At 43.8% G+C, this 27033-nt stretch overlaps 2 protein-coding genes and 1 long non-coding RNA gene across 13 annotated transcripts in view; 1 reads left to right on the top strand and 2 right to left on the bottom strand.

The window, feature by feature from the left end:
- Positions 1-633: 633 nt before the first annotated feature.
- Positions 634-8488, bottom strand: LOC116948132 (N-alpha-acetyltransferase 50-like). The gene is made up of 5 exons (XM_032964536.2): positions 8364-8488; positions 4538-4674; positions 4253-4372; positions 3217-3283; positions 634-1675 (listed from the first exon to the last, which is right to left on the bottom strand). The coding sequence occupies exons 1-5, from the start codon at positions 8369-8371 to the stop codon at positions 1408-1410; spliced, it is 600 nt and encodes a 199-aa protein (XP_032820427.1). The 5' UTR covers positions 8372-8488; the 3' UTR covers positions 634-1407.
- Positions 8489-8802: 314 nt separating this feature from the next.
- On the top strand, positions 8803-23568 carry LOC116948131 (uncharacterized). Of its 4 annotated transcripts, none has more exons than XR_012945819.1 (4): positions 8803-8973; positions 9661-9779; positions 13942-14119; positions 14729-23568. It is a non-coding gene; the product is annotated as an uncharacterized LOC116948131 (long non-coding RNA). The 4 variants fall into 4 exon arrangements; XR_012945818.1 differs by lacking the exon at positions 8803-8973 and adding an exon at positions 8980-9287 and having other exon boundaries at positions 9563-9779; XR_004403751.2 differs by lacking the exon at positions 9661-9779 and having other exon boundaries at positions 8823-8973.
- Positions 21581-27033, bottom strand: part of LOC116948130 (uncharacterized) — a 17925-nt gene continuing 12472 nt past the window's right edge. For 6 of the 8 annotated variants that reach the window (XM_032964524.2, XM_032964531.2, XM_032964523.2 and 3 more), the window contains 6 exons: positions 26955-27010; positions 26549-26702; positions 26206-26355; positions 24655-24775; positions 23545-23657; positions 21581-22707 (listed from right to left, as the gene is read on the bottom strand). In XM_032964524.2, the coding sequence (XP_032820415.1) occupies positions 22603-22707; positions 23545-23657; positions 24655-24775; positions 26206-26355; positions 26549-26702; positions 26955-27010 (699 nt within the window). In that variant the 3' untranslated portion in view covers positions 21581-22602. The remainder of the gene's footprint in view (positions 22708-23544; positions 23658-24654; positions 24776-26205; positions 26356-26548; positions 26703-26954; positions 27011-27033) is intronic. The other 2 variants (XM_032964529.2, XM_032964528.2) reach the window with 2 other exon arrangements.

Below are 27033 nucleotides of genomic sequence, written 5' to 3'. Positions count from 1 at the left end.
CGTCTCGTGCATTGGGCGCCCTCTTGCGGCATCGCTGTTTTGTGTCCAAGCACAAACTACCTTCCCCCAACGGCTGCCTTTGAAAATGAACGTTTTGGGTAACGGCCCTTCTGCAGGGCAAATTAACTAGCGAACTTGTATGCCCTGCTAGACTACTCAATTTATCAACCTTTTAAGGATTGATGCCCATCAACATACTCCAGTAAGTATATGTTTATGCAAACGCACCGCTGTCAGGTGAAAACTTGATCGAGGGGAAAGGCCAAACGGCAGAAAATCAAAGACTCAAGATAAGGATAGTTTGTTCCTAGGACCAACCATGAAGGCACAGAACTAAGAGAAGCAGCACTTCCAACGTATTAATTCCATAAGCTCATTGGATTTTGCATGAGGGGTCAAACATTCTAGTATCAATACCCGAGTGGTTAAAATGTGTAACCATGCAAATGGAAGAAAATTAACGGCATCTATGTTTATTCAGGTAGGATTGTGGAGATAGCCATAACATGCATAGGTAAGCAGATATCCACCCATAGTGCCCACCATATGCATGTGAAAAAAATAGGTTAATCTGTGATCAATTTCTATTTTTCATATACTAGAAACCAGTAAAAAAACTCGTGCAAAAACAAATTGTGGAAATGCAGTTTTAATATTGAATCCAAAAACAAATAGCAGTCTTTACTCTTTCAGCAACATCAATTCCTTTCCAAACAAATGTGCCACCTCACAGGCAACCTCAACATGTAATCTCTGATGTGACTTGGAAATAATTGGATTTAAATGTTACTTAAAAGACCGTTCTCATATGATCCGCTTGTAGTTGTTGATGGATGTTCCATGAAGGTAAAAGCAACAGCCTACAGATTCCAGGCAAATGTCATCTGTACTTTCTCTGGAACAGTGAGTTTTCAATTGATCATTATTGTCCACCATCGTAATTCAAGTGTGTATTCATTCCAACACGGTTGGCGGGTCCTGATGTCCCACTTCTTTGCATCAACAAAGCAGCAATCCTTAATGTAGTTGGAGCTCAAGAAATTCTGCAGCCCTAATTCTTGCATTCACTTGATCCAAATAAACCACAGAAAACGATCTTCCATGGCCAATCAATAAAACCCATTGCCAACAATACAACCCACCTAAAACCAGGTCAATAGGACATATTTTGCTCCTTCAATGAAAAAATATAGATCATAAGTTAACATGTAAAAGCATTATTTGAAAGGCACAACCAAATTGTTGTTTAAAATGGGAGTCTGTGCAATGCGTTTACATTTTTTACAGAACTGCATCCAATGCAGTCACACAGCAGGGCACCCCATAGCTCGATATGGCATGCTAATATGTCCTATCAACTTAAACCCAACACACATGCCCACGTTAGATTCCTGCGCCCAACCCCAGTCACTTCTCATTCTCTAAACTGCCATTGCTGTGGTGTGCTGAAGTTTGTGCCTCCTGCCCATCCTCCCGCTCGGCTTCGTGAGACGTCGAGTGGGGCGGGCCCAGGGCCAGGATTCCGCGAGCAGAGGGAGCTCCCCGCAACGTCTTCTGCAGCACGTGAGCGTCTGCCGGCTCGATCCGCTTGTAGTACTGCGCCTTTGTCTCCAGCACCTCGAAGCCAAACTCGCGGTAGAACCGCATGGCCGACTCATTATTTACTTGCACGTGCCTATGGAGAAAAGGTAAAACGAGGGGATGAAATGTCATACCAAGGCAATAGCTTCTGCAACGCTTTCCCACGTACATTTGTACTTGGGATGTATTGAATTTGCGATAACAAATCTTCCACGCCGCACGAGATTACATCATGCGGAATGATATGAGGAAGGCGTGGCACGTACATGTGCGACATCGCCTTGGCCATATATAATTGATTTTGCACTGTTATTTTATCATTATTTGACAAGTTTTCTATATTCAACAACTTTATAATAAAACTTAATTTATATTGGATAATCTTTATAAGAGTTATGATACCATGTAAGACAGGTGGGATGGACTGACAAAAAAAGTTAAGGCATTAATGCTTTAAACCTTAGGTGGTACGCAAGAAAAAGTATATACATCAATGCAATATGACTGTGCTGACCATTATAATATATACTGCATTAATTAGTTCGGGAACAATAGTGCCTGATAAATGTAAGTGTATGTTCAATTCCTATATCAAAGCATAATTCCTTCTGCTATCGACTACTCATAGCAACTTCTTTGGTTCTTTCGGTAAAGTCACGTAGAATGAGAATAAAATAATAAAATAAAATAACACAATAAAATTCTCACGACGTTTCGACTACAACACAAGTGGCCTTCTTCAGGTGAAAGGAACAAACCTGTCGGGACGACAGAGCTTCAATGAACGTTGTTAAGATTCGTAGCGTCTTTTAAGCTGGTTTAGGGAAGTGAGGCACCTTGACAAAGGAGTTTACATATCACACAGGAGAATTTAGCATTGAAATAGCTGAGGGATTAGCTTGTGACTGGTCACAGAAATAGCTATGTTAAAGTCAAAGCCTACACATCCACAGAGGCACCTAGTACATGGACGCCAAAGGGGCTGCAAAAACTCAACTATCATACAGTAAACCGATGTGAAAAAACCTAAGTCTAAATTACATCAATATAATAAATGTACATTTAGACTGAGGTTTTTTTTTTACATAAATGTACATTATATTGATGTAATTTAGACTTAGGTTTTTCACATCAGTTTACTGTATGATAGTTAAGTTTTTGCAGCCCCTTTGGCGTCCATGTACTAGGTGCCTCTGTGGATGTCTAGGCTTTGACTTTAACATAGCTATTTCTGTGACCAGTCACAAGCTAATTCCTCAGATATTTCAATGCTAAATTCTCCTGTGTGATATGTAAACTCCTTTGTCAAGGTGCCTCACTTCTCTAAACCAGCTTAAAAGACGCTACGAATCTTAACAACGTTCATTGAAGCTCTGTCGTCCCGACAGGTTTGTTCCTTTCACCTGAAGAAGGCCACTTGTGTTGTGGCCGAAACGTCGTGAGAATTTTATTGTTATTTTATTCTTATTCTACGTGACTTTACCGAAAGAACCAAAGAAGATGAATCCTTGCAGTCACGAAAGCTTTAAATCGAGATACTCATAGCAACTTTAATGAATTTAAAGTCCCATGCTAAAAGAGTCAAATAGCTAATCCGTGTAAACAAGACAGTATGAAGATTCATGTGGCACTCACAGGAAGATGTTGTCATACGTTCCATCTTTCTCACAAATGGCCAGGACATGATTCAACATTTTTGTTCCTGTAGAAACAACCAAGACCATTAATTCAATGTATTTTATGAAAACGGTGCTTTAAGAGAAAACATGGACTGGATTTGCATTTCTTTAAAGTACTTAAATTTCACAAATTACACTTTACCACAAGAAGATAATGCACCGGTAAACAATGCATCACCCTTTTGGGCATTATCATGGCAAACAATGTGGTTCAAGTACAAATGTTTCTTTGCAGTGCTGCATAAATAGTACTTTGTCATGTGCATATAATCCTTATGACGGTACCCCGGGGTACCAAATACAAAATGGCCGAGGCAATTAAATATTTTATTTCTGGGACACTATTTTTTCCAGGGGTGTACTTAACTCCGCGACTGGGGTACCAATCAATCTGAAATCAGTGGTGCTACTCCACGATGTCGAAAAGCGGCGAGGACGATTGCGCCGAAACCCTGAACGCTCGTATGCAGCATAGTGCATCGTGAGTACAGCTCGTCGAGATGAGTCGATTGCCGCATCGCCGACCATCAACAGACTAAAAATGACTGCATCACGGAGAATATGCGAGAGCCAGGGTACTATGGTACCCCGGGGTACCGCCGTAAGGTTCATATGTGCATCCCTTTTTGTCAATCCACTGTTGGGTGATGGACTTCCCACCCCATGCAGGTCATCGGGGTAATTTCACGCTACTTTACTACGCTGATCAGTGCGAGGAGCATAAACGTGGAAGCATACAAGTACAGTAGAACAATGTATTTTGATGCAATGCCCTCTGCTGCCCACCACGAAGCCCTGAAAGACTGTGACAGCCTGTTTGTAGATGAGTGTTCAATCATCCGGTGCTAGTCAGGCTAAATTTCTGCTTCGCTTCCAAGACCTGATGAGACCAGGCACATTCCAAGCGACTTACTCTAGTCGTAGGCACGCTTAATACGTGCAGTAGGAATGCGAAAGTGTATAACAATTGATGTGCACGATATCTTGCTTACCAATTCCAAGCCGACGGTAACGCGCTAGACATCCTAGCGTCATTATGTACAAGCGCTTCTGGTTGTTCGAGAAATCCACCCGGCAGCAGACCGCACCCACCACAATGTCATTGAAGTATGCTGGTTACAGAAACACATACAGCGTCATAAGCATTATGTTTCCCAATGCACAAGCAACGCAGAAATTCCAAGCCACTAAAATTAGTAAATGCTGTATGCTCAACCACGAGATGACAAGGATACCGGACACTTCTGAAATGTAGGGGTGCATATACGAACACTTACCCAACCGCGCCAGTTCGCCAACCTCCAGAACATCTTTATAAAACTTGTCGTTGTAAAACACTGGAAAGATGACCTGGTTTAGCCGCTTAAGTTGCTTGATGTTGTGTGGGGTTACCTCCCCAAGCTCTGTACGGAACCTGTGTGTCAAACCAAGCATGTGTAAAAGGGAAAGTTGTATTTTGATTTAAAGCTTTCGTGACTGCAGTAATTCATATTCTTAGCTCTTTCGGTAAAGTCACGTTGAAGGGAAACAATAAAATAATAAAATATATATAAAACAATAAAAATTCTCACGACGTTTCGACCATAACACAAACGGTCGTCATCAGGTGTGTCGGTTTGCATACAATTATTTATTTTTAAACGGTGTATTTATTTATTTATAGAAAAAACGCCAGCGCCACGCGCAGCGATTTGGCAGTTTATTTAGAAGGACTAGTCCATCTATGTTCTGAAAAGAGGAGGGGGGAGACGAAAAATTAATGTATGCTGTCTGAAAGCCACTGTAAGCGTGAACAATCAATTAAGACCTGAAATGGTTTATCAAATCTTTCCAATGATTGCTAAGCTAGAATCCATCTTCTCGGTTGAAATTGTCTCTGTGCTTGTTTATGTGGATAGCCTCATGAACGAATCTCTCATGGTAGCCAGATGGCTTACAAAGAACCTGTCTTGGAAAAGTCAATGTCATGTGAGCCTACTGAATTATAACAATGATCTGCCACGGCCGAGGTGTTGGTCCTACCGTGTTTAAGGTCTGCTTTGTGTTCACGAATGCGGTCCGAGACATGGCGTTTGGTTTCTCCAATGTAACTACTACCACAGAGGCAACTTAGTTTGTAGACACCAGGGTATTGTATGTCCGGAATCACATCTTTTACAGATGGAACAAGATCACGGATTTTATGTAATGTGTTGAAACGGACCTGGATCTTGTGTTTATTCAAGATTTTGGAGATCTTTTTTGTGATCCACGCAATGTAGGGTAAAGTGATGGTTTTGAAAGGCTCCTCAAGAGGGTCCTTCTTCATGGTTTGAGTGATAGCTTTGCGGATTGTATAGTCGGAGTAACCATTAGCCTTAAGAGCTTGGTGTACGTGCTTGAGTTCACTGGCTATGTGTTCCTGGTCGGATATGCATTGGGCTCTATGATACATCTTCTTTGGTTCTTTCGGTAAAGTCACGTAGAATGATAATAAAATAATAAATTGATAAAATAAAATAACACAATAGTGGTGGGAATCCAGTTTCAGATAAGCATCCGTATGGGTAGCTTTCCTGTAGACAGAGTGGCTCATTGAACCATCAGGTCTCTTTTTAATTAGGACATCCAAAAAAGGTAGCTTGCCATCTTTTTCAACTTCCATGGTAAATCTAATGGCTGGGTGTATGGAATTGATGTGGTCGAAGAATTGGTCTAGAGCAGGCCGGCCATGTGGTCAGATGACAAAAGTGTCATCCACGTACCTCTTTCATAAGGTTGGGCGCAGAGTGGCAGTCTGGATGGCATCACTCTCAAATTTCTCCATGAAAATGTTAGTTATAATTCAGTAGGCTCACATGACATTGACTTTTCCAAGACAGAGGTTCTTTGTAAGCCATCTGGCTACCATGAGAGATTCGTTCATGAGGCTATCCACATATACAAGCACACGAGACAATTTCAACTGAGAAGATGGATTCTGGCTTAGCAATCATTGGAAAGATTTGATAAACCATTTCAGGTCTTAATTGATTGTTCACGCTTACAGTGGCTTTCAGACAGCATACATTAATTTTTCGTCTCCCCCCTCCTCTTTTCAGAACATAGATGGACTAGTTCTTCTAAATAAACTGCCAAATCGCTGCGTGTGGCGCTGACGTTTTTTTATAAGTAAATAAATACACCGTTTAAAAAAATTATGCAAACCAACACACCTGATGACGACCGTTTGTGTTATGGTCGAAACGTCGTGAGAATTTTTATTGTTTTATATATTTTATTATTTCATTGTTTGCCTTCAACGTGACTTTACCGAAAGAGCTAAGAATATGGGAAAGTTGTACTTTACCATTTGAAAAACAATATTATAATTTACAGTTAATGTCTCACATGTACTATTACATGTCAACACAATGACTGGTGATTTCAATCTCTTAAATTGCATTCTCTTTAAATGCCTTTAGCCGGCGTATAGTACAAGACCAGAAGGTCTTTAGAAATAAGAACAGGCCACTGAACCAATCTACCAATGTGCCAGAAAATAGCTCTATGGAAATTAACATGGTACACCTTTTTATAGTCTATGGTTGTTTCGGTAAAGTCACGTACATAGAAAAAATAATAACAATTAAATAAATAGAATAAAAATATTACGACCTTTCGATCGCAACACAAGCGGTCGTCATCAGGAACAGGGAGGTTAGCCTCAGAGGACAAGCTGTTTATAAAGGTTTAGAGATTGGCGTATACGGAGTATGCGTGGTTATGAAATTAATCTTTCGCACACTATCACTAACCCCCAATTCCCTCGCCTGAACTTCGAAACCCAGGCCCTAATCCCAAACGAATAAAGCCAGAAACACAAACCATACATGATAAAACTGAATAGGCGACCCATCATATTTCACCACCTGAAAGCAAAAGTGTGAATTGGCAAAAGCTCAAGAAACATCTGTGATTTGAAAACACGCTTGGCTACGTAACTACATACAGGTCATCTTTTTTTAGCCACGGCTAATACCAGCCAGTGATATGTGAACCGGTCTTGGGACCACATTCACCAACAAGCCAGGGGTCCAGCGTGATCAAAGTACAGGTAGAGCAAAACAAAGCGCAGTACATGGTTTTAATAATTACGTACACTCAAGACCCTTACATGTGGAGGGAAAAACGTATGAACCATTCCTGTGGGGAGGGGAAATATGGCAAGGCCACGGATGATCCAGAACTTCACCTGGCCCATCGTGTACATTTCCCAGTTCTCATCAGTCAGGCGGATTCCCTTTGCGTCTACACGGTGGGCAAGTATGCGATACCACATCGTGGTGAAGCAGGGTTGCTTATCAGCGCCAAGAAAACGCCGATTTTTCCAGCCATGGCGCCGATAGTGCCCTCTATGAACCTTCCCGAAGACGCCACCCCCCTCTCGCAGGCCGGCATGCCACCGCTTTCGTTGCCACTCGCGCAGGCGCCGTGACACCAAAGCCGCCGATCCGTTTAGCTTTTGACATTTGGCGAGATTACGCTGCGGGGTCCCGAGATTTCCCCAACGCTGGGGAAGCCGCCCCCCCCCCCCCCCCCCCCATTTCTTCATTCATTCTCAGCCAAACGCCGCGAGCTGCTCGGACCCGTGGCTGCGCATCCACAGCCACGGGGTCCCGGCCCGGCTCCACGATTCCCCGCTCTCCGCCAGCCCGGCAGGCGGTGTCTGCCGGTATCGACGGACACAGCCGCGCCCTTCGTCCGGCGGCTGTCCCTCAGCTGCAAGCCAGAGTCTGTGACTCCCGACAACAGCAATAGACGCCCGGGCACGATCGCGCGATTGCGGCCCGTTCGCACCCACGGGGCCCTCCGCCAACAAACCCGCGCTCGCCTACTTATCCTACCGCTTTCCCCGCCGCGGGCCCCCGCCGGCCTCGCACGTGCGGGCGGGGGTCCCCCGACCGCCCGCCGCCGCCGCCGCTTTCGAACCTCGGGGCGAAATAAAAAAAAAAGTTGATGTTCTCTCTCTCTATAAAAAAACAAAACTCCACTCGCAACTTTGCCCGCGTCCGGGCGGGGCGTTCTTACTCGGCGAACGTTCGGGAAGGGAACGCCTTTGAGACGGGAGCGCCGAATACTCACGGCTTCATGTCGAGGGGAAGCCTCGCGGCCTGCCGCCTCTCGCAAGCCCGCACCTCGTCGCGCGGCGCACGGCAAAGAGAAACTTGTATATGGGCGCTGTGACGTCACTACAGGGGAAGGAGGGGCGGGGGGGAGGGGGTTAGTGACGCGCCGTCGCCATCTTTCGTAGGGTAAAGCCGGGGTGGAGCGGGGGGGGGGGAGTGTTGCGGCGGGGGAGGAAACTTTGCCGCCAACGGGGGGCGGGGAGCGGTGGGGGGCGGTGGAGGGGGGGAGCTGTGGGGGCGGGGGGAGGAGGAGTAGGCGGAAGTGGTGGGGGCGGGGGGGAGGAGTGGGAGGAGCCGGTGGGAGTGGGGCGAGGGGAGGCAGTGGGGGCGGGGGGAAGCGGTGGGGGCAGTGCGGGCGTGGTGTTAGGGGGGGGGGGCACGGCTTGCCGTGCTGGGCGCGCTGCTGCGGTTCGCGGTCGGGTTCCCCTACCCAAGATGTCTGCCCTCCTCTGATTGGGTCACCGTGGTGGTGGTGGGGGGGGTTGCTCCCGCTGCTGTGCAGGGGCCAAGTCGCAGTCCCAGTGACGTCTGCAATGTCTGCCTCATCACACGCGGCTGTCCGCTCGGTACGCGCTCCACATTGTCGTTATTTTGTTGTTTTACCTCTCCTACATTATTCCAGACATCGGAGGGCTAAATTCATTTCGCTTTCTGTGTGTATACTCTTTGGTTCTTTCGGTAAAGTCACGTAGACCTAGTAATAGGTTTTACCCTTTTAACTGACACAAAAAACTGACACCTTTATTCAAGGCATCATGTCTGCAGTAACCGCAACACAAGCAGTCAAAATGCAAACAAAAAGACTTGAATAAAGGTGTCAGTTTTTTGTGCCCGTTAAAAGGGTAAAACCTATTACTATATCTTGTTACTGGCAAAGGAGGTCTCATAATCTAAATGCTCACCCCGAGCCCTCAATACTCTGATGGTGCGCTGTTTTTGAGTTGTACGCCTTTTCTGGTCCAACACCAGTGGAGACTAAGGGCTCTGAGAAAAGCCGTCTCGGGTGTGGACCAATCAAATTCAAGGGCAGTGCCAATATTATTATCAGAGTTGTCTCTTTTGTTTGCATTTTGACTGCTTGTGTTGTGGTTACTGCAAACATGATGCCTTGAATAAAGGTATCAGTTTTTTGTGCCAGTTAAAAGGGTAAAGGAGGTCTCATCACGTAGACCTCTCACTGGAAAAACCACCTCTGCGGTACTAAACTCTACTCACCTGGTTTCGACAATCACGGGCTATTTCCCTGTCCCCAGACGACCTGCTTGTCAGGTTTGGTGTGGTTTCCTTATTCACCAAAGTTCCGGTACCTCACACCATCGCAATCATTGAAGACTTGGTTCATCAAGGACTGCATACTGATGTACCCCCCCTGGTGAGACATTGCTTAACCAACACATACTTCACGTGGAATTGAACTTTCCGCAAACAGAAACTGAGGGCACCCCAATGGGCTCCCCCATATCTCCGGTTGTAGCCAACGTATTCATGGAAAAATTTGAAACTGACGCCATCCAGACTGCTACTCTATGCCCGACTTTATGGAAGAGGTACGTGGATGACACTTTTGTCATCTGGCCACATGGCCGACCTGCTCTAGACCAATTCCTCGACCACATCAGTTCCACGCACCCAGTCATCAGATTTACCATGGAAGTCGAAAAAGATGGCAAGCTACCCTTTATGGATGTCTTAATTAAAAGGAGACCTGATGGTTCAATGAGCCACTCTGTCTACAGGAAAGCTACCCATACGGATGCTTACTTGAAACCGGATTCCCACCACCATCCATCCCAGAAGAACTCCCTCATCAAGACTCTATACCAGTGGTTCTTAACCTTGTTGGAGGTACCGGACCCCACCAGTTTCATATGCGCATTCACCGAACCCCTCTAGTGAAAAATAAAATGTGATTTTTTTCAAATTCAAGACATAGATATGTTTTTTACTGGTACACAAAATGAGCCGTGCATGAACATTACCTTGTTCAAAGAATAAAACCAACACAATGCATAAACTCACAACAAATTACATACCTGGAAATCAATGTGACTTCTGCTGTTGCCTTTGAGAGATCAGTTCAGATCTGCGTGGCTTCACCTTGGCAAGTGCCACTCTCATGTCATTTTCACAGCAAAGTCTGTTCCTTTTCTTCGTTTTTATGTCCAGCATCCTCGAAAAGGATTGCTCACAAAGATATGTTGTAACAAATGGTATAAAAAAATACAGGGCTTTCTTAGCAATAACTGGATACTTGTTCATTTGTCGACACCAAAACGTTGAGAGCGTTGTTGTTCTGAAGAGTTGCTGTTGAACCTGGCTCTGCTGAATTTCAATGATTTCGTCGAGGAATTCATCATTGACATCTGCTGTTTCAACAGCAAACGTGAACGGCTGTCTCACCCATGCTGGATATGACTCTCTTGTAGGGAAATATCCGTCGAGAGACTTTGCAAGCTCATCTAAGTGCGTGGCAATTGTTTGCTTCAGTTCCGTGGATACAGAAATATCTCCGATTCCAGACACATCTTCGATCTTACTTGCACAGTCGTCCAGAAGCGGGAAGTTTGCGAAGTTATTGTTCTCTGTTCGTCGTTTCCATAACGGTAGCTTTTTTTGAAAAGCCTTCAGGTGTTCTTCCGCTTCCATGATATTGACTCCACCACCCTGCATCTGCTGATTGAGATGATTGAGAGCTGCGAATATATCAGCCATGTACGCTAAAATGAGAATGAACTCAGGATTTTTGAAGCAATCTGCATGGCAGTGTTGGTGCTCTTGCAAAAACAGGGCTAATTCCACACGCATGGCAAAAACACGATTCAGCACCTGTCCCCGGGATAACCACGGAATATTAGAATGGAGCAGAAGTACCTCAAATTCAGAGCCCATTTCTTTACACAGCTCACTGAAGATGCGGTGCCTCAGAGCACTTTTTCGCACATAGTTCACACATTCCACCACAGTTTTTAATACTTCTGTCATTTTTGGAGGTAAGGTTTTTGTTGCCAACGCATGCCTGTGCAGAATACAATGCGTCACAATGATGTGTGGTGCATCGGCCTTTACTAGCGCACCAAAACCAGACTTTCTTCCCAGCATGACTGGAGCTCCGTCCGTACAAACTGCAGAAACCATATCCCATGAAAGATTGTTGTCTCTGAAGAAGTCATCCACAAGCTTCTTCACATCGGCTGCCTTCGTTGTTGTTGTAAGAGGCTTACAAAATAAAAACTCTTCTTTTATCATGTCGTCTTTCACATAGCGTACAAAAACAGCAAGCTGGCTTAGATCAGAAACGTCTGTGGTTTCGTCGAGTTGAAGGCTGAATTTTGCCGGGCTTGAAATCAGATCCGCGACTACTGGAGCCAAGATGTCTTTACTCATGTCTTCTATTCTGTCACTGACGGTGTCATTTGAAAGGGGAATTTGGGATAATTTACCTTCGGCCGCTGTTCCGAGTATCAGATTCGCCATCTTTAATGCAGCTGGTTTCACAAGTGTTTCACCAATGGTGTGTGGCTTGCCCTGCTTTGCGATCAGGTAAGCAACTTCGTACGATGCTGTCAGGATCGGTTTGTTAACAGGTACAAATCCAAGAGCAGGCAGAGTGGCCCTTTCATCGAATCTGGCTCTCTTCACCCTGAATTCAGCAAGTGTTGTGTTCTTGTATTCCCCGTCTCCATGCAGCTTCAAGAAGTGTTCCTTTAGTTTTGCCGGTGCAAGACTAGAGTTGCTCAACTTGGCGTTGCAAATCATGCAGATAGGACGCTCACTCCCATCACGTTCCGTGATACATGAGAATCCATGTTGTACATATTTGTCCGACCACTTTCTTCTTTTGCCCGACATAGTATGGATAAAATATTAAAGAAATCACACAACGTACGACAACAGTCACACGTTGACTACTGAGTACGCACTAAATTCCCCGCAGCGCTGATTGGCCAAGCAGTGTAGCATGATCATCTGCAGCCAGTGATGGCCAAGCGGGCCGTGTGTGTCATCACAAATTTACACAATAATTCAAGTGTGTCCGGACCTCCGTGGCGGGGGCTCTGCCGAACCCCTGAGATCGACTCACCGAACCCCTGGGGTTCGATCGAACCCAGGTTAAGAACCACTGCTCTATACCATAGAGCCCAATGCATTTCCGACCAGGAACACATTGCCAGTGAACTCAAACACGTACACCAAGCTCTCAAGGCTAATGGTTACTCCGACTACACAATCCGCAAAGCCATCACTCCAGTCATGAAGGAGGATCCTCTTGAGGATCCATTCAAAACCATCACCTTACCCTACATTGCGGGGGTCACAAAAAATATTTCCAAAATCCTGAATAAACACAAGATCCAGGTCCGATTCAACACAGTACATAAAATCCGTGATCTGGTTCCGTCTGTAAAAGATGTGGTCCCAGACATACAGTACCTGGGCGTTTACAAACTCAGTTGCCTCTGTGGTAGCAGCTACATAGAGAAACCAAACGACATATCTCGGACTGCATCCATGAACATAAAGCAGACTTGAAACACGGGAGGACCAACACCTCGGCCGTGGCACATCACTGTTATAATTCAGTGGGCTCACTTGATATTGAATTCTCCAAGACGGAGGTTCTCTGCAAGCCATCCGGCTACCATGAGATTTTTTTTCATGAGGCCATCCACATATATAAACACAGAGACAATTTCAACCGAGAAGATGGATTCTGGCTTAGAAACCATTGGAAAGATGTTATCAACCATTTCGGTTCTTAATTGATTGTATTTTACGGTGACCTTCAGACCGAAGTCCATCCGCTGGCACTGCCTCTTAATACCTTTCACACGACGGTCAATGGTATAGTTTATAGCATGTGGTATAATAAATAGTATAACATTGCAATGTTTAACACAATTCATATGGCAATATATAGTATCGTAATTGTATAGTGAATATACAGCAGTGTGGCATATAGTGGGTTTGATAAAATAAGACAGTGTAAAGTTACAAGTTTAATATTTTATAGTCAAAAGTATAGGGCAGTGTATAGTAACACATTGTATAATTCAAAGGTGGAATTTTTTTTTTTCTATGGATATGATATACCATGTAGTTTAGATTGGAAGGTATAATATATTGTACAGTAGTCCAGTTTATAGCATAGTTATCAACGCAATACAGGACAGAGTAGCGGACCTATCCTATTTCTTTTTTCTTTGCTTTTTTCTGTGTACCCGCCGCCACCTTCCCCCGATCCGGTGGTGGTGGTGCTGGGTAACATGCTAATTCATGTTAATTCCGCCCACACAGCTTAAAAGACGTGGTCCATGCTTGGCAATGTTCACTCAAGCGCTGTCTTCTGGACAGTCCTGTTTATTCACCTGAAGAAGGCTACTTGTTTTGTGGCCGAAACGTCGTGAAAATCTTATTTTATTATGTTTTCTTTTTATTCTTTTATTTCCATTCTACGTGACTTTACCGAAAGAACCAAGAAGATGAATCCCTGTAGTCACAAAAGCTTGAAATCGTCCGTTGTATGTTTGTTTCAGGCTCTCTCGTGGGTTTCCTACGTCACATCGGGCGAGGTCACTTTATTGTGACCACGGAAGACTGCACCAACGTGACATTAGAAATTGGCCATCCAAAGAGGTTTTGTTGGGTTAGATCGCGTAAGATATAAATGTGTCGTTCAACCCGCCGCCACCCGACACACAGCTAATCAGCAAGGTTTGTCACGTAAAAAAAACTTGGCAATTCGTTATTAGTTGAAGAAAACCGGTGTGTTGGAGAGTAAACTCATAACATTTACAATCTGAGCACGACGTTTCGCCAGTAATTGCAACCAGCATCAAATGACAATTATTTTTTGCCGTTAATTTTTTTTCTCAATTTTCAAAAACATCTACAACTTTTTAAAGCGCCGATTTATATTTGAGGCAAAATTACACAAGTTATTTTTTAGAATTTCTTTCATATCGCAAGTGCCAAATCATCCTAACTGTTCTTTCAGTGATTAATAAGTCACAGCTCTTAGAAGTGAATTTTAATATCACAACTAAAGTTAAAATACATTTTAATTCATTCACATTAAAGTTACATCGTGGCATCGTCAAAAAAGGTCTGGAGAGTGAAAGTTTTAAGTGAAAGAAGCTCTTATTCGACTTGTTGAAAGTCCTCAAGTACAGCAAAGCCGTTCGCGTTCTTTTTAAGTTTTTTAATCGAACTTCACTATCAGCCATACATCCGATCATTTCTCAAGACGTTAAGCGTATAAGTAGTTGAAGGTGAGTTCTTTAAAAATTAAACCTGACAAACAATTAAACTTATATTTTGTAGGCGATGGTCGGAGACGAAGATCAAGCAACAAAGAAACGACGGCTAAATCGAGAAAGACAGCAGAGATGGATTCAGAGACAAAGCCAAGAAACTCTCGACAGAATCCGACAAGCTCGTGTCAAGTCACAGCGTGCAGCACGAGAGCGGAAAACGCCTCAAAAATGCCATGCACGACTAGCAGCTGACGCCGAAGCCTATCGCAAAGCCCAAAACCAAGAATCACTGGAGCAGCGACAAGCACGACGAGAAGCTCATGCTGAGTCACAGCGTGCAGCACGAGAGCGGAAAACGCCTGAAGAATACCATGCACGACTAGCAGCTGACGCCGAAGCCCATCGCAAAGCCCGAGAACAAGAATCCCTGGAGCAGCGACAAGCACGACGAGAAGCTAATGCCAAGTCGCAGCGTGCAGTACGAGAGCGGGAAACGCCTGAAGAATCGCAAGCACGACGAGCAGCTGACGCCGAAGCCCATCGCGAAGCCCAACAAGAAGAATCACTGGAGCAGCGACAAGCACGACGAGAAGCTAATGCTGAGTCGCAGCGTGCAGCACGAGAGCGGAAACGCCTGAAGAATCGCAAGCACAATGAGCAGTTGACGCCGAAGTGCACCGTGTAGCTCAAGACCTTTACAGCCAGATAATTTGCGATTAAGCAATTCACTTTGTAGAGGAACGAGTTCATGCTCAGGATTGCGGCCCGCTGAGTTTCATCTGCCAATTCTGTGATTCAAAGAACTTTAAGGATGAGCATCCATCAGATGGGAAGTTCACAAGCTGCTGCCGAAAAGGAAAGTCAAGCTGCCGAAGCCACAAGATGAGAACGGAGTCGAGCTGGAATATCCCGAATTCCTCCGTCAACTCATATCAGATGTCAACTCACCAAGTCGTACACATTTCCGTGACCACATCCAATCTTACAACAATGCTGTCTGATTTGCATCGATGGGAGCAAAGATCATGGATCTGCCTGGACGTGGACCGTATGTGTTCAAGGTTCAGGGACAAACTTACCACCGGACATAACATCTCCAGGTGCTCAACAATCAACAGCCGCAGTACACGCAATTGTACATCATCGACAGCACGCAAGCCACAGACACTCTACAAGGACAACAAGCTAATGATCAATGCCAGCGTCAGATTCTGAATTAACTGGATTGTTTCTTCAGACAGCACAACAGAATCGCGCAAAGCTATCAGCTGATGCGTGAGGTCGAAACACAGTAAATTGCGGAATCACAAATCAAAGGTGACCAACTTCCTGTTGTGAACATGGTGTTTCGACAAGATCCTCTATCGGATCAACAATGCTACAATTCTCCAACATCGAATGAAGTTGCAATGGTGTTTGTCAACGAAGATGGAGAGCCGCCATTTCATCGTGACGTTCACATCTATCCACAAAATCTAGAAGATCCGAATCAGCCGTTCATCAACATCTTGAGTCCCAATATGGATCCGATGACGTATGTGCTGCTGTTTCCATACGGTCAACGCGGATGGCAGCCAACGTGGCAATGCGAAGCCTACGAAGGTGCGCAGATCAATAGAGTTCGAACCAACGTCAGCATGCTGCAGTACAGAGCAGCACAAACTGCTCTTCGCCACTGCTTCAACTCAGTCATGAGTGCTGGAAAATTGACGCAGCAATGGCTGGTCGATTCCTATCTAGATTTGAAGCTTTCGTGGCTGCAAGGATCCATACTCTTTGGTTCTATTCGGTAAAGTCACGTAGGCAAAAAATAAATAAATAAAATCACGACGTTTCGGCCACAACACAAGTGGCCTTAGATTCAGATTTACAAACACAGACACAATTTCAACCGAGAAGATGGTTTCAAATTAAGCAACCATTGGAAAGATGTTCTAAATCATACCAAACATTAAACTAATTTTCAATGGTATTTATCCAAATAGTGATATACCAAACTTTCATAGAAGCTTATTTCACTTCACACCTACATTTGTAAACTCCCCCCCCCCGTACCGGTCCTCTACGTTCCACTTCACACCCCCTCCCCCCCTCCGTGCCGGTCCTCTTGTGCTTTACGGTCATTTTATGCTAATTCCTTTGTCAAAGCGTTTTGTTTCCTCCCACACAACTTAAAAGGACGCGACCTGAGCTGGACTGTCTTCACTCCAACGCTGTCCTCGTGACAGTATGGTCCCCTTCACCTGATGAAGGCCACTTGTGTTGTGGCCAAAACGTCGTGATTTTTGTTTTATTTTTTACCTACGTGACTTTACCGAATAGAACCAAAGAGTAACGATTCCTATCTGCAAGTGGAAGCCAACAATCTCAACTTCATCAAACAAAATTAACAACGACTTCGTGCGGAGCAATATCACGGACTCGCTGATCACGTTGCTAATCTCGCCAACAATGCGAAAGTTGCAGCCGGCGTCGCAGTCATCTTGCCATTCAACTTCAAAGGATCTCGAAACATGTGCGAGCGTTGCAATGACGCTGTCATTTTTCCACAAATGGGGTGTACCAGATCTCTTCATTACCATGACAGCGGATCCCAATTGGCCTGAAATCGTCGCCAACTTACATCCAGGAGAACAGTCATCAGATCGGCCAGATTTGGTTGTCTTCAAACTCAAGCTCAAATCACTCATCGAGGACTTAACTGTTCATGGAGCTTTGGGAAAAGCGAATGCATGGGTGTACACCATAGAATTCCATAAGCGAGGTCTGCTGCACGCTCACATCCTGCTCACTCTTCGTGCGGATGGATAAGTTCACAACCAGAGAGAGAATAGATCAATTTGTCTGTGCCGAGATTCCTCTTCAATCCGAAAATCCACGACTTTACGAAATCGTCACGAAGACCATGATGCACGGACCGTGTGGTGTCAATAATCCTTCCGCACAATGCATGCAAAAGGAAAAATGCAAAAAGGAATTTCCTAAGCAGTTCAAAGACACAACACAGACGAACGTCAATGGATATCCGCTCTATCGTCGCCGCAGAGGAGTTCAAGCAACAGTCAGACGAGTCACAATGGATAGTCGCAACGTTGTGCAGTACAGTCCGTATCTGTCGTTAAAATACAACTGCCACATCAACGTCGAAGTTTGTACGTCGCTGCGGGCAATCAAGTACATCTACAAGTACATTTTCAAAGGATGCGACTGTGCCAACATTGCAATCACATCCACAGGACAACCGGAGCCGCGATACAACGAGATCACCAACTTCATCGATTGTCGATACATCGGTGCACCGGAAGCAATCTGGCGATTGCTGGAAAGCAAGATGCATGATCGATCCCATGCAGTTATGCGACTACCAGTGCATCTTCCGAATCAGCAGTGCATCACATTCGAAGAAGGACATGAACAGGAAGCTTTAGATGCAGTGACTACCGGACACACAAAGCTTGAGTCGTGGTTCCAGCTGAACGAGCGCGATCAGGATGCACGACAGCTGCTGTACACCGATATTCCGCTCCACTATGTTTACGTTCGAAACAACTGGCAAAAACGTCATCGAGGAGGCAACAAGATAGTGTCACGCTTGTACACCGTCACCTTCAAAGACGAGGAGCATTTCTGCCTGTGACAAACATTCAAAAACGTGATTTACGCCACATTCAAAGAAGCCGTAGCAGCATAAGGCCTTCTGGAGTCTCAAGCGGAATGGGATCAATGCTTCACGGAAGCAGCAACTTATCAGATGCCGAAGCAGTTGCGTTACACCTTTGCCTACATCTGTTGTTTCGCTCAGCTAACAAGTGCTCGGGAATTGTGGGACAAGTTTTGCGACGATATGTCCCTCGACTACATGCGCAATTTCCCGGAAGACACAGCGGTCAACAAAGCTCTGCACGACATCAACGCAGTTCTAAAGCAACACGGACTCTCATGTGCCATAATAGGTTTACCAACACCGACTGGAAATCTAACGGAAGAGCAGCCTTTCGATCCAGTTGCTGAAAATGAGGAAGGAGACAGACAAGTTGCCATGCTTTACGACAAGCAGTTGGATGCATTTACCAAGATCGTGGCTGCAGTCGACGACAAGGAAATTGATAATAGCTACTTCTATCTCGACGGAACCTGGAGGATCAGGAAAAACTTTTGTCTACAAAGCTTTGATGGCATTCATTCGAGGAAGAGAAGAGGCAGTGCTTCCTTTTGCCACAACTGGAATTGCAGCAACATTGCTTAAAGGAGGACGAATGGTGCACAGTGGATTTAAGCTTCCAGATCCACTACTCGACACTTCCGTTTCGTCAATACGACCGCATTCACCTGAAGCGCAAGTCCTTTGCATAGCCAAACTCATCATCATCGACGAAATCACGATGCTTCCAAAGCATGGACTGCGTTGCATTGATAAGCTTCTTCGCGAAATCATGCAGAACGAGAAACTGTTTGGAAGAAAAGCTTTCGTCATTGGAGATTTCCGTCAAACTCTGCCAGTCATGCCACGAGGAACAAGAACGGATATCATCGAGACGTCCATAAAATCGAGTCCGCTGCGGAGACATTTCTTGAATCTCACTCTCACGACCAACATGCGTAGCGAAGGACAAGAAGACCACAATACTTGGCTTCTGCAAGTTGTAACTGGAAATGGCGCACCAATTCCAGGAATCAACGACGACAAAGTCATCCAAATTCCTCTACAAATGATAACGAACGCCGATCTTATTGGAGAAATCTTCGGAACTGAGATCTATCAATTGTCGGTCGAAGACTTGGCAAAATGAGTGATCGTGTCTTCAACAAATGAACAAACACTCGAGCTTAATCGACAGATCATATGACTCATCCCAGGAGATCCGGAGATATATTATAGCACTGATTCTGTAGTCTCCCAAGATACCAGCGATGCTATGAATTTTCCAGTTGAGTTTCTCAACGATCATACACCTTCAGGTATGCCGTCGCACGTTCTGCTGCTAAAGAAAGGCGTTGTAATCCTGCTGCTGAGAAATCTGAATGCGAAGAAGGGAATGTGCAACGGAACGCGATTGATTGTCACAAGTCTTCAGCGCAATTTCATCACAGCTGAAATCATCTCCGAGTGCAACCGAGGCGACACGGTCTTTATTCCTCAAATCGATCTGGCTCCAACCGACACTACTCTTCCCTTTTTCTTTAAACGACGACAGTTCCCGGTCATTCCTGCTTATGCAATTGCTATCAACAAGTCACAGGGACAAACTTTTAATCATTTCGGAATCAATCTGAAGACCGCCGCATTCTCACACGGACAGCTCTACGTGGCACTTTCTCGCTGCAGAAGTCGCAACAACGTGAAAGTCTGCATACACCAAAATCGTCTTCCAAGAGATCTTCAGCATGTAACGCCTCATCAATATCCATCATTATTAATCTCATGTACATAAAACGTTGAATATATAGAAATATGTATAAACACCCAGGTCTGTCATTCTATGACTAACGCTTGGCAGGGCTATAGAGGGGCAGCTTCGCTATAACGCCCCCCCCCACTCCTCATATGCAGATAGAGGGGCGGGTTGACTATGACTAGGCCTGGTAGTGGCTGGAGGGGAGACCAATGGGAAATGTAGAGGAGGGGTAGTGGGGAATGGAGGGGGTGGTGAAGGGTGGGAGGGTGGAGGGGCAGGGTTGTGGGGGGATGGGGGAGACCCATGTATCCTCAACCACTGAAGCAACCACATGACCAGTACAGTAGACAACGCACAGTACTCTACAATAACTAGGTTTGTCACGTAAAACAGAACATGCCAATTCGTTACTAGTACAGTGTTGGGGAGAAAATACACATTTACAGTTACATTACATTTCTCTAGGGCTCCCTCTTGTGGAGATCGTTCTACTAGCAGTGACTTGGGCAATACATTTCAGGGCTACCGTACATACACCTTTAATTTTACTCGACAGAAAATAACACCAGCCTAAATGAGATTAAATTGAATACGCAAACCATCAGAATAAACACGAGAGGCAGAAGTGGAGATCTAAACATTATTGAATACCCCTAAATATTTACAATTCTCGGAGATTAGAAATTCAAAATATTGGCATTAATACAATTACAAATTACACCAGACTTGCTATGTTCTTTGAACTCCCCATTATATCTCAGTTAAATTCCTTAACTTTGTTGTAAAGCGAATTAAAAAAATTCCAGTCCTATCGGTTTGTGATTTTTTAAAAATAATTTCTCATCAAATTATTTACAAGAGTATTTTTGTGAGTCTAGCAACACTAAACTACCACATTCTCCAGATTATAAGACGCTAAAGAAAGTAGGACGCACCCGAAACTTGAGCCCAGTGTCAAGTTTAGATTATTTTGCTGCAATAAATTTCCACATGATAAGCCACTTCGTTGAACTATCATTTGTGGCCAGGTCGCTTCTGAAAAAAGAAAATAATAGCTCAATGGCCTTTACCTGGTAAGATAAAACATAGTTTAGTTTTGCATGTTTTTAAGTGATTTTATCTTTCCTATACTCAGTGGCCTTTGTCTGGCAGGATGTGGATGGTTTTAGTTTAATTTGTATGTGTTTTGGTGATTTTTTTTACCTTGTACTTTACACTACTATCGTGTTTTTGTATTGTTCGGTGTTGTAACGTTTTCACCCGCCCCTACTGGACATGTGTGAAAAAGAGCCATATAACTTCTCGGATTACTCCAGTATAAATAAATATTCTGATTTTGAAGTTATACAAATCTGGTCACACACACAAAGCTAAGATGCACCTCCAACATTGCCTTTGAATTTACAGAGAAAAACGTCATACCATGTGGAAAATAGGGTCCAAGATTTGTTAGTATAGTAATGAAATTGGCAATTTCGAGAATTACAAATGCTGCTGAATAAAACAAATGTATGCCATATATATACAATACAAGTCGCTGTTTTATTTTTTGCCCATTTAATTATACGATACAGATTGCTGTATTCACACTTGATCATGTATACAGTATGTAACATTAACAGTTCACGTTAAATACAATATATACTGCACCGTTATGAAAAGTGGCCATGATTCACATGATGGCGGGTATGTTTAAGCCTGGAGGAACGTAATGTTTATACATTTCATGACCATCAGGTTTAAATAATCAGTCTCTTCATATATCCAGGAAAGCTTCAATGAATCTCAAGGCTCTTTTCGGTAGACTCCTGCATTGGGATCTTGACGTAAAGGTTTCCTGACTGCAGGAATTCATATTCTTTGGGTCTTTCGGTAAAGTCACGTAGATAGGTTCAAATAAAATAACAAAAACTACGACGTTTCGATCGCATCCCGATGACGACCGCTTGTGTTGCGATTGAAACGTAGTTTTTTGTTGTTATTTTCTTTGAACCTATCTACGTGACTTTACCGAAAGACCCACAGAATCCTGCATTGGGATGTTGAGTAAAAGAGGACCCAGGGAAGACAATCGGCACAAGGGAACGATATTCAAGAGCTCCGCACAGACAGATTCAAGAATCCATTGCATCAAGCCTGCTTTGTTTCTAAGCTGTGATAATATTGGGTACAGTCAGCCTAATTTGTTCAAAGGTAATTGATGTTCAGCTTGCATAAATCACATCCTTGACCTGCAAACTTTCTGACATTACTGTGCGCAAATCAAGAGAGGAAGCAACAATTTATTTTTAATGTGGAGGAGAGACAATAGTCAAAATGTCATTTAGGGCTCGTTTATTCATAAAAATGTTGAATTTTATAAGATTCAAGAGGATTATTAACTCTAAATAATATGGGTTATTTTATAACAAAGGAACCCATAATTCACGAAAGAGCATATCAAAGGGTGCCGATATATTGGCTATAATTGGTTTCACGTGTTGGCGGACAGAAACCAACAAGGCAGAATGTCAGGTGCAAGTACGTTGACCCAGCGTGCACCTCCTCATAGACCAGGTGACCCTCTCCCTGCATGGCACTCTCTCTGATGCAGCTCCTCCATATCCTCTTCCACTTGGTGGCTCAGTTCATCAAGAATCACGTCACAGGCCTTGGCCACACACACCCACACAAAACATACACAATTATTAAGGCACCTTAAAGAACATTGGCTCTCCTGCATTGGTCGCATAGCTATGGAATGGAAATTATCATGCTCGTTATACAACCACATTGTTGCAGCTGCAATACCTTACTGGAAAACCTGTGTAAATATAATATGCCTTAGCGTGTTGGTCCTCAGCACTTTGTTGGGCTGAGGAACAGCAGTTTGCGCACTGCGCTACAAACTCGGCGATCTTGAGTTCCATTCCTGACCATGGCTAACATCAGTGGCCAGTAGATATCTGAACCGGCCCTTCACCAACTACTACTGACGAGTATGGTGAAGTATGGTCACACAATCATGACCAGCATGGTATGGGGAGGCCTTCTTCCAGCGGTAGATTGAACAATGGAATCTACATCTCTATTGACTGACAGTGTTCTGTGAAATCGAGGTAGGTTGGTTTCGTTTTTGACTTGTGAACAATAGGTGTTTCTGGGCCAGTGTAAACTACCCACACATAGTACGACGAGGCAAAGCCAATAGTATACGGCAGCTTTATGCAGTAGAATTACACATTTAAAAACACCCACATTTAGCAAACCATCTGATCAACAGAATGGGGCATTTAGAAATATGATGCACCGGTCAAGCATTGTCTTTCATATTTTCTTTAGTTCATATCTTGTACTGTTCTCAATTCCCCCCCGCACCCCACACACAATTTTTATTTGTTATTTTATACCTACGTGACTTTACCGAAAGCACCAAAGAGTATAGGAAATGTCATTACCCTGTGCGAGACTTAACTTGTTTGTATCAAATAATGTTAGTTTAACTCACCACATCATTAAACAGCTTCACGTGGAGATGTTTCAGCTTGTAATTTTTCAAAGTCACATTCTCATGCTGAGTGATGTCAAGAAACCGCCGTAACAAAAGGCTCATGAGCACACCTGCATTACCGGCAAAGCATACAGAAGACATTACATTCCTACCCCCCCTTTCAATTGTTTAACGATGATTAATTATACCAGAGATGCCCTGTGCAACTGCAATACAGTATTCTCTTAGTTCCTGTTTGAGAAAAATGTGCAAATCAATGAAATTAAAATTGCAGCTCATGCTTCACAAATCAAATAATGTAATATTACGGAATATTTTTTTTTACTGCTGGATAATAAAAATGCAATTATTGCTTTTAAACATTTTGAGTGTAAATCGGGATTTCGCGAAAGAATGATCACTCATCGCCTCGTCTAAAGCAAACTTTTCTCCTACATTTAGTACTACAGTGGGTATTCTAACATATCACTTGCATTTGTTTATTTTCAACTTGTATAAGCTGGTAGCTAGGAAAAAAAAACTGGATGAGAGGAATCCAGGGAGTATCGAGAATTAAAAAAAAGCTGAGAAGATTAAAAGTATAAAATCTCGGTCAGCAGGTGCTTGGTGCAAGATATATGAATATACGTTACCATCGATGGCCTTGCACAGCCAGTGGAAGGAGCAAGAAGAGGAGGCCGACCATGCAAGAGGTGGCCTGATGATGTAAAGGAGGGACTTAAAAGTAAAAATATATATAGGTATTGAGGAAGAGATTTCCATGATCAGAGAAAGGAAGGATTTGACAAAGTTCAGTCTCATCGTCGGCTGCCATGTGACGACTGGTGGAAGAGAAGATGGAATACTGGTTGTGTCCAAGAGTGGAATGTTGAAATCATGAATTTTATTTTGATTTAAAGCTTTCGTGACTGCAGTAATTCATATTCTTAGCTCTTTCGGTAAAGTCACGTTGAAGGGAAACAATAAAATAATAAAATATATTATTGTTTCCCTTCAACGTGACTTTACCGAAAGAGCTAAGAATATAATATCACGTATTTTTTTAAGTATTTAGACTCAACTATGTCATGGGCCGTTACACCTTGGTCACCCCCAATCTCGCCATACCATGCAGAAGCTTTTCTTGCATTTCGCGCCGCAGCACGGCTCCGTCGTCATGGCCCAGGATCACGAGCAGCTGCTGCAAGACAAAGCCATCGAGGAGCCTCCCACCTGCAACATCAGCCACCTTGAAAGAAAGAAAAACGACGCTGGCATCAACACCCCGTGGGTCTATATTGGGCCTCTCCTTGCTGACGAAGGGGCCGTCCATAAATGACGTCACGCACCTGGAGTGGGGGGGGGTCAGACATTTGTGACGTCATATTTGAGGGAGGGGTCTGGCTTTTTGTGACGAAGGGGGGGGGGGTCAAAAATCGTCCAAAATGGCGTGACGTCATTTGCGGACGGCCCCAGAGAACGTACTTCCTGCTGCGCCTCGTGTAAAGCGGTCTGTATCAGCCCCAAAGCGTCGCAGGGAGTGTGGTGGAAGGGAGCTGAACCCTCCGCCTGCTGAAGGTTCAGCCCCCCTTCTAAATTCTCAAAATCAAGCCCTGAAATATTGGTACAAATCTAAGAACCGCCATTTGCTGGCTATGATAATGAGGGTGTCCCACATAATGGTTTAACCTACAATGTGGACTATTTTAAGTCGCGTCTAAAAACACATTTAAGTATGTTTATTCTATTTAGCTTCATTCTCTTGGCCTTACCTTAATCTTTTAATCTTACAAGGCGCCTTGAGACATTAATTGAAGGCGCCTTACAAATAGATGTCAATTATTATGCGGTGACTTCTCAGACTGGGCGATCTGCTGTAGTCTCCTTTTAACTTGAAAGCAACATTTTATATACAAATTGTATGGAATAGGACTGAATCCAAAAATTAGCACGTGTATAATTATACATGGAAAAACTATCAAACTATATACATATTGGGTGAGAGTTCGAGTAGAATGCATGATATACAAAAGCATGTAATTCCTCATTGCCCGTTTAGTGTCGAACATTTTTGTCAAGTTTAACATTGACCGCGCCTTGCTCCTGCCCTGAATTTTTGTGCATGCCCCCCTTTACACACGGTATTGCTTCAGGGTTGTTCTTTATATCAGGTAATGAGGTCCATTGATTAAGTATCTTGGGGCACTGTATCCCGAGAATAAATACTCCAAGGGTATATATTCACTGACATTGACGAATGAAAACAGATCTGCTCTGTAACCGATGTTGGGAACACACTGGTTTGTACATTTTGCTTGGAACTATACCAGCAGGCAGGAAAATAAATGAAGGGGAAATCTGCTCGCAATAGGAATCTCTCCAGGTGTTTATATTTATGTATATGTTACCCTAAATGCACCGCAAATACTTGGAAGTTATATTCAAAAGTGTCTTTAAAAATCAAATATACACTGTAATCATCACGTGTGTATGACATTAACCATGCCGATGGTCGAGTCATTTGAGAGAGTCCACTTTTCATGTATTTATGTAAACGCACTATTTATTCCCACGACCAAATTACCCGCACCTCCGCTTAGGATGGTTGGCTGCGTACTGTGCGAAATAAATAAAACATGCATACGTTTAGGGTGGGTGAAACACGGTGCAACTACTAACCTGCTGCTGGTGTGAATCCGTGTGCCATTGCCAGGGGCCTCTCTTTTGAAGGACGAAGTTCACCACCTTTGTTCCCTCTTCTCGAACCACTTCGGCGATAATGTCATGGCAGATCTGCGATAAGTAGGCCTCTTTCCAGGGGTTGCTCTGCTTAGGTTAGCGACGTAGATCAAAGAAAGCCATAAATAATGGGCATTTTCGAAGAATGTCACACCTTCCACGTTGTTTTAAGTAAATGTTTCCAGTCATCGGATCTTAACAAATCACAATTTTCCTCCCGAAAATCAATGTTCTGTACTCTAATTTGAAAAAACATTGTACACATAGAAAATAATGAACTTACCACTGCTCTCGTGGCTGGTTTGGACAACTTATCAGGGCCAAGGGGCCAGGTCAGCTGACTTTCTCTCTTATGTCGGATGGCCACCTCAGCTCTGATATCATCAGGCAGAATACTTGCTTGTTTCTTCCAGCTTTGGGTAAACTCATTTCTAAACCTTCAAATAAAAACATTAAGAATGTGATTTTGGATATATTTCATTCTACTTTATAAAGCATTAAAAAAAATGACTATTGTAAAAAAACTGCCACAGTACAATATTTATCTTGATAATTGTATTGTTGTAGTGTGGAAAAATGTCACGAATGCAGTTGGCAGTTAGATTTGTGTGTGATGATGCTCAAGCAGAGAAGCAGAGTTCGAATGAATTTGTGTGAGAGCTGAGTTAGCCTCTTGAGACAAAACATACGAGTTGGTCTCCGCTAGATGGTCGCGTTTTCGTACGGCCTTGTGCACGGACTGATTCTTGGAGAGAGGAAAAAAAAAGA

This window comes from Petromyzon marinus, chromosome 32, assembly GCF_048934315.1.
Source record: "Petromyzon marinus isolate PM22_M1 ecotype Great Lakes invasive population chromosome 32, UKy_Petmar_22M1.pri1.0, whole genome shotgun sequence".
In the NCBI taxonomy this organism is placed as follows: Eukaryota; Metazoa; Chordata; class Hyperoartia; order Petromyzontiformes; family Petromyzontidae; genus Petromyzon; species Petromyzon marinus.
The sequence above is the reverse complement of the archived record's forward strand: the minus strand, read 5'-3'. Positions and strand labels throughout refer to the sequence as shown.

What these genes read in the sequence shown, in the direction of transcription:
- LOC116948132 (XM_032964536.2), bottom strand. An exon ending in TGGCGAACTGGCGCGGTTGG is followed by an intron (nt 4,373 to 4,537) that starts GTAAGTGTTCGT and finishes TTCTGTAACCAG; the next exon opens with CATACTTCAATGACATTGTG. An exon ending in TTACCGTCGGCTTGGAATTG is followed by an intron (nt 3,284 to 4,252) that starts GTAAGCAAGATA and finishes TTGTTTCTACAG; the next exon opens with GAACAAAAATGTTGAATCAT.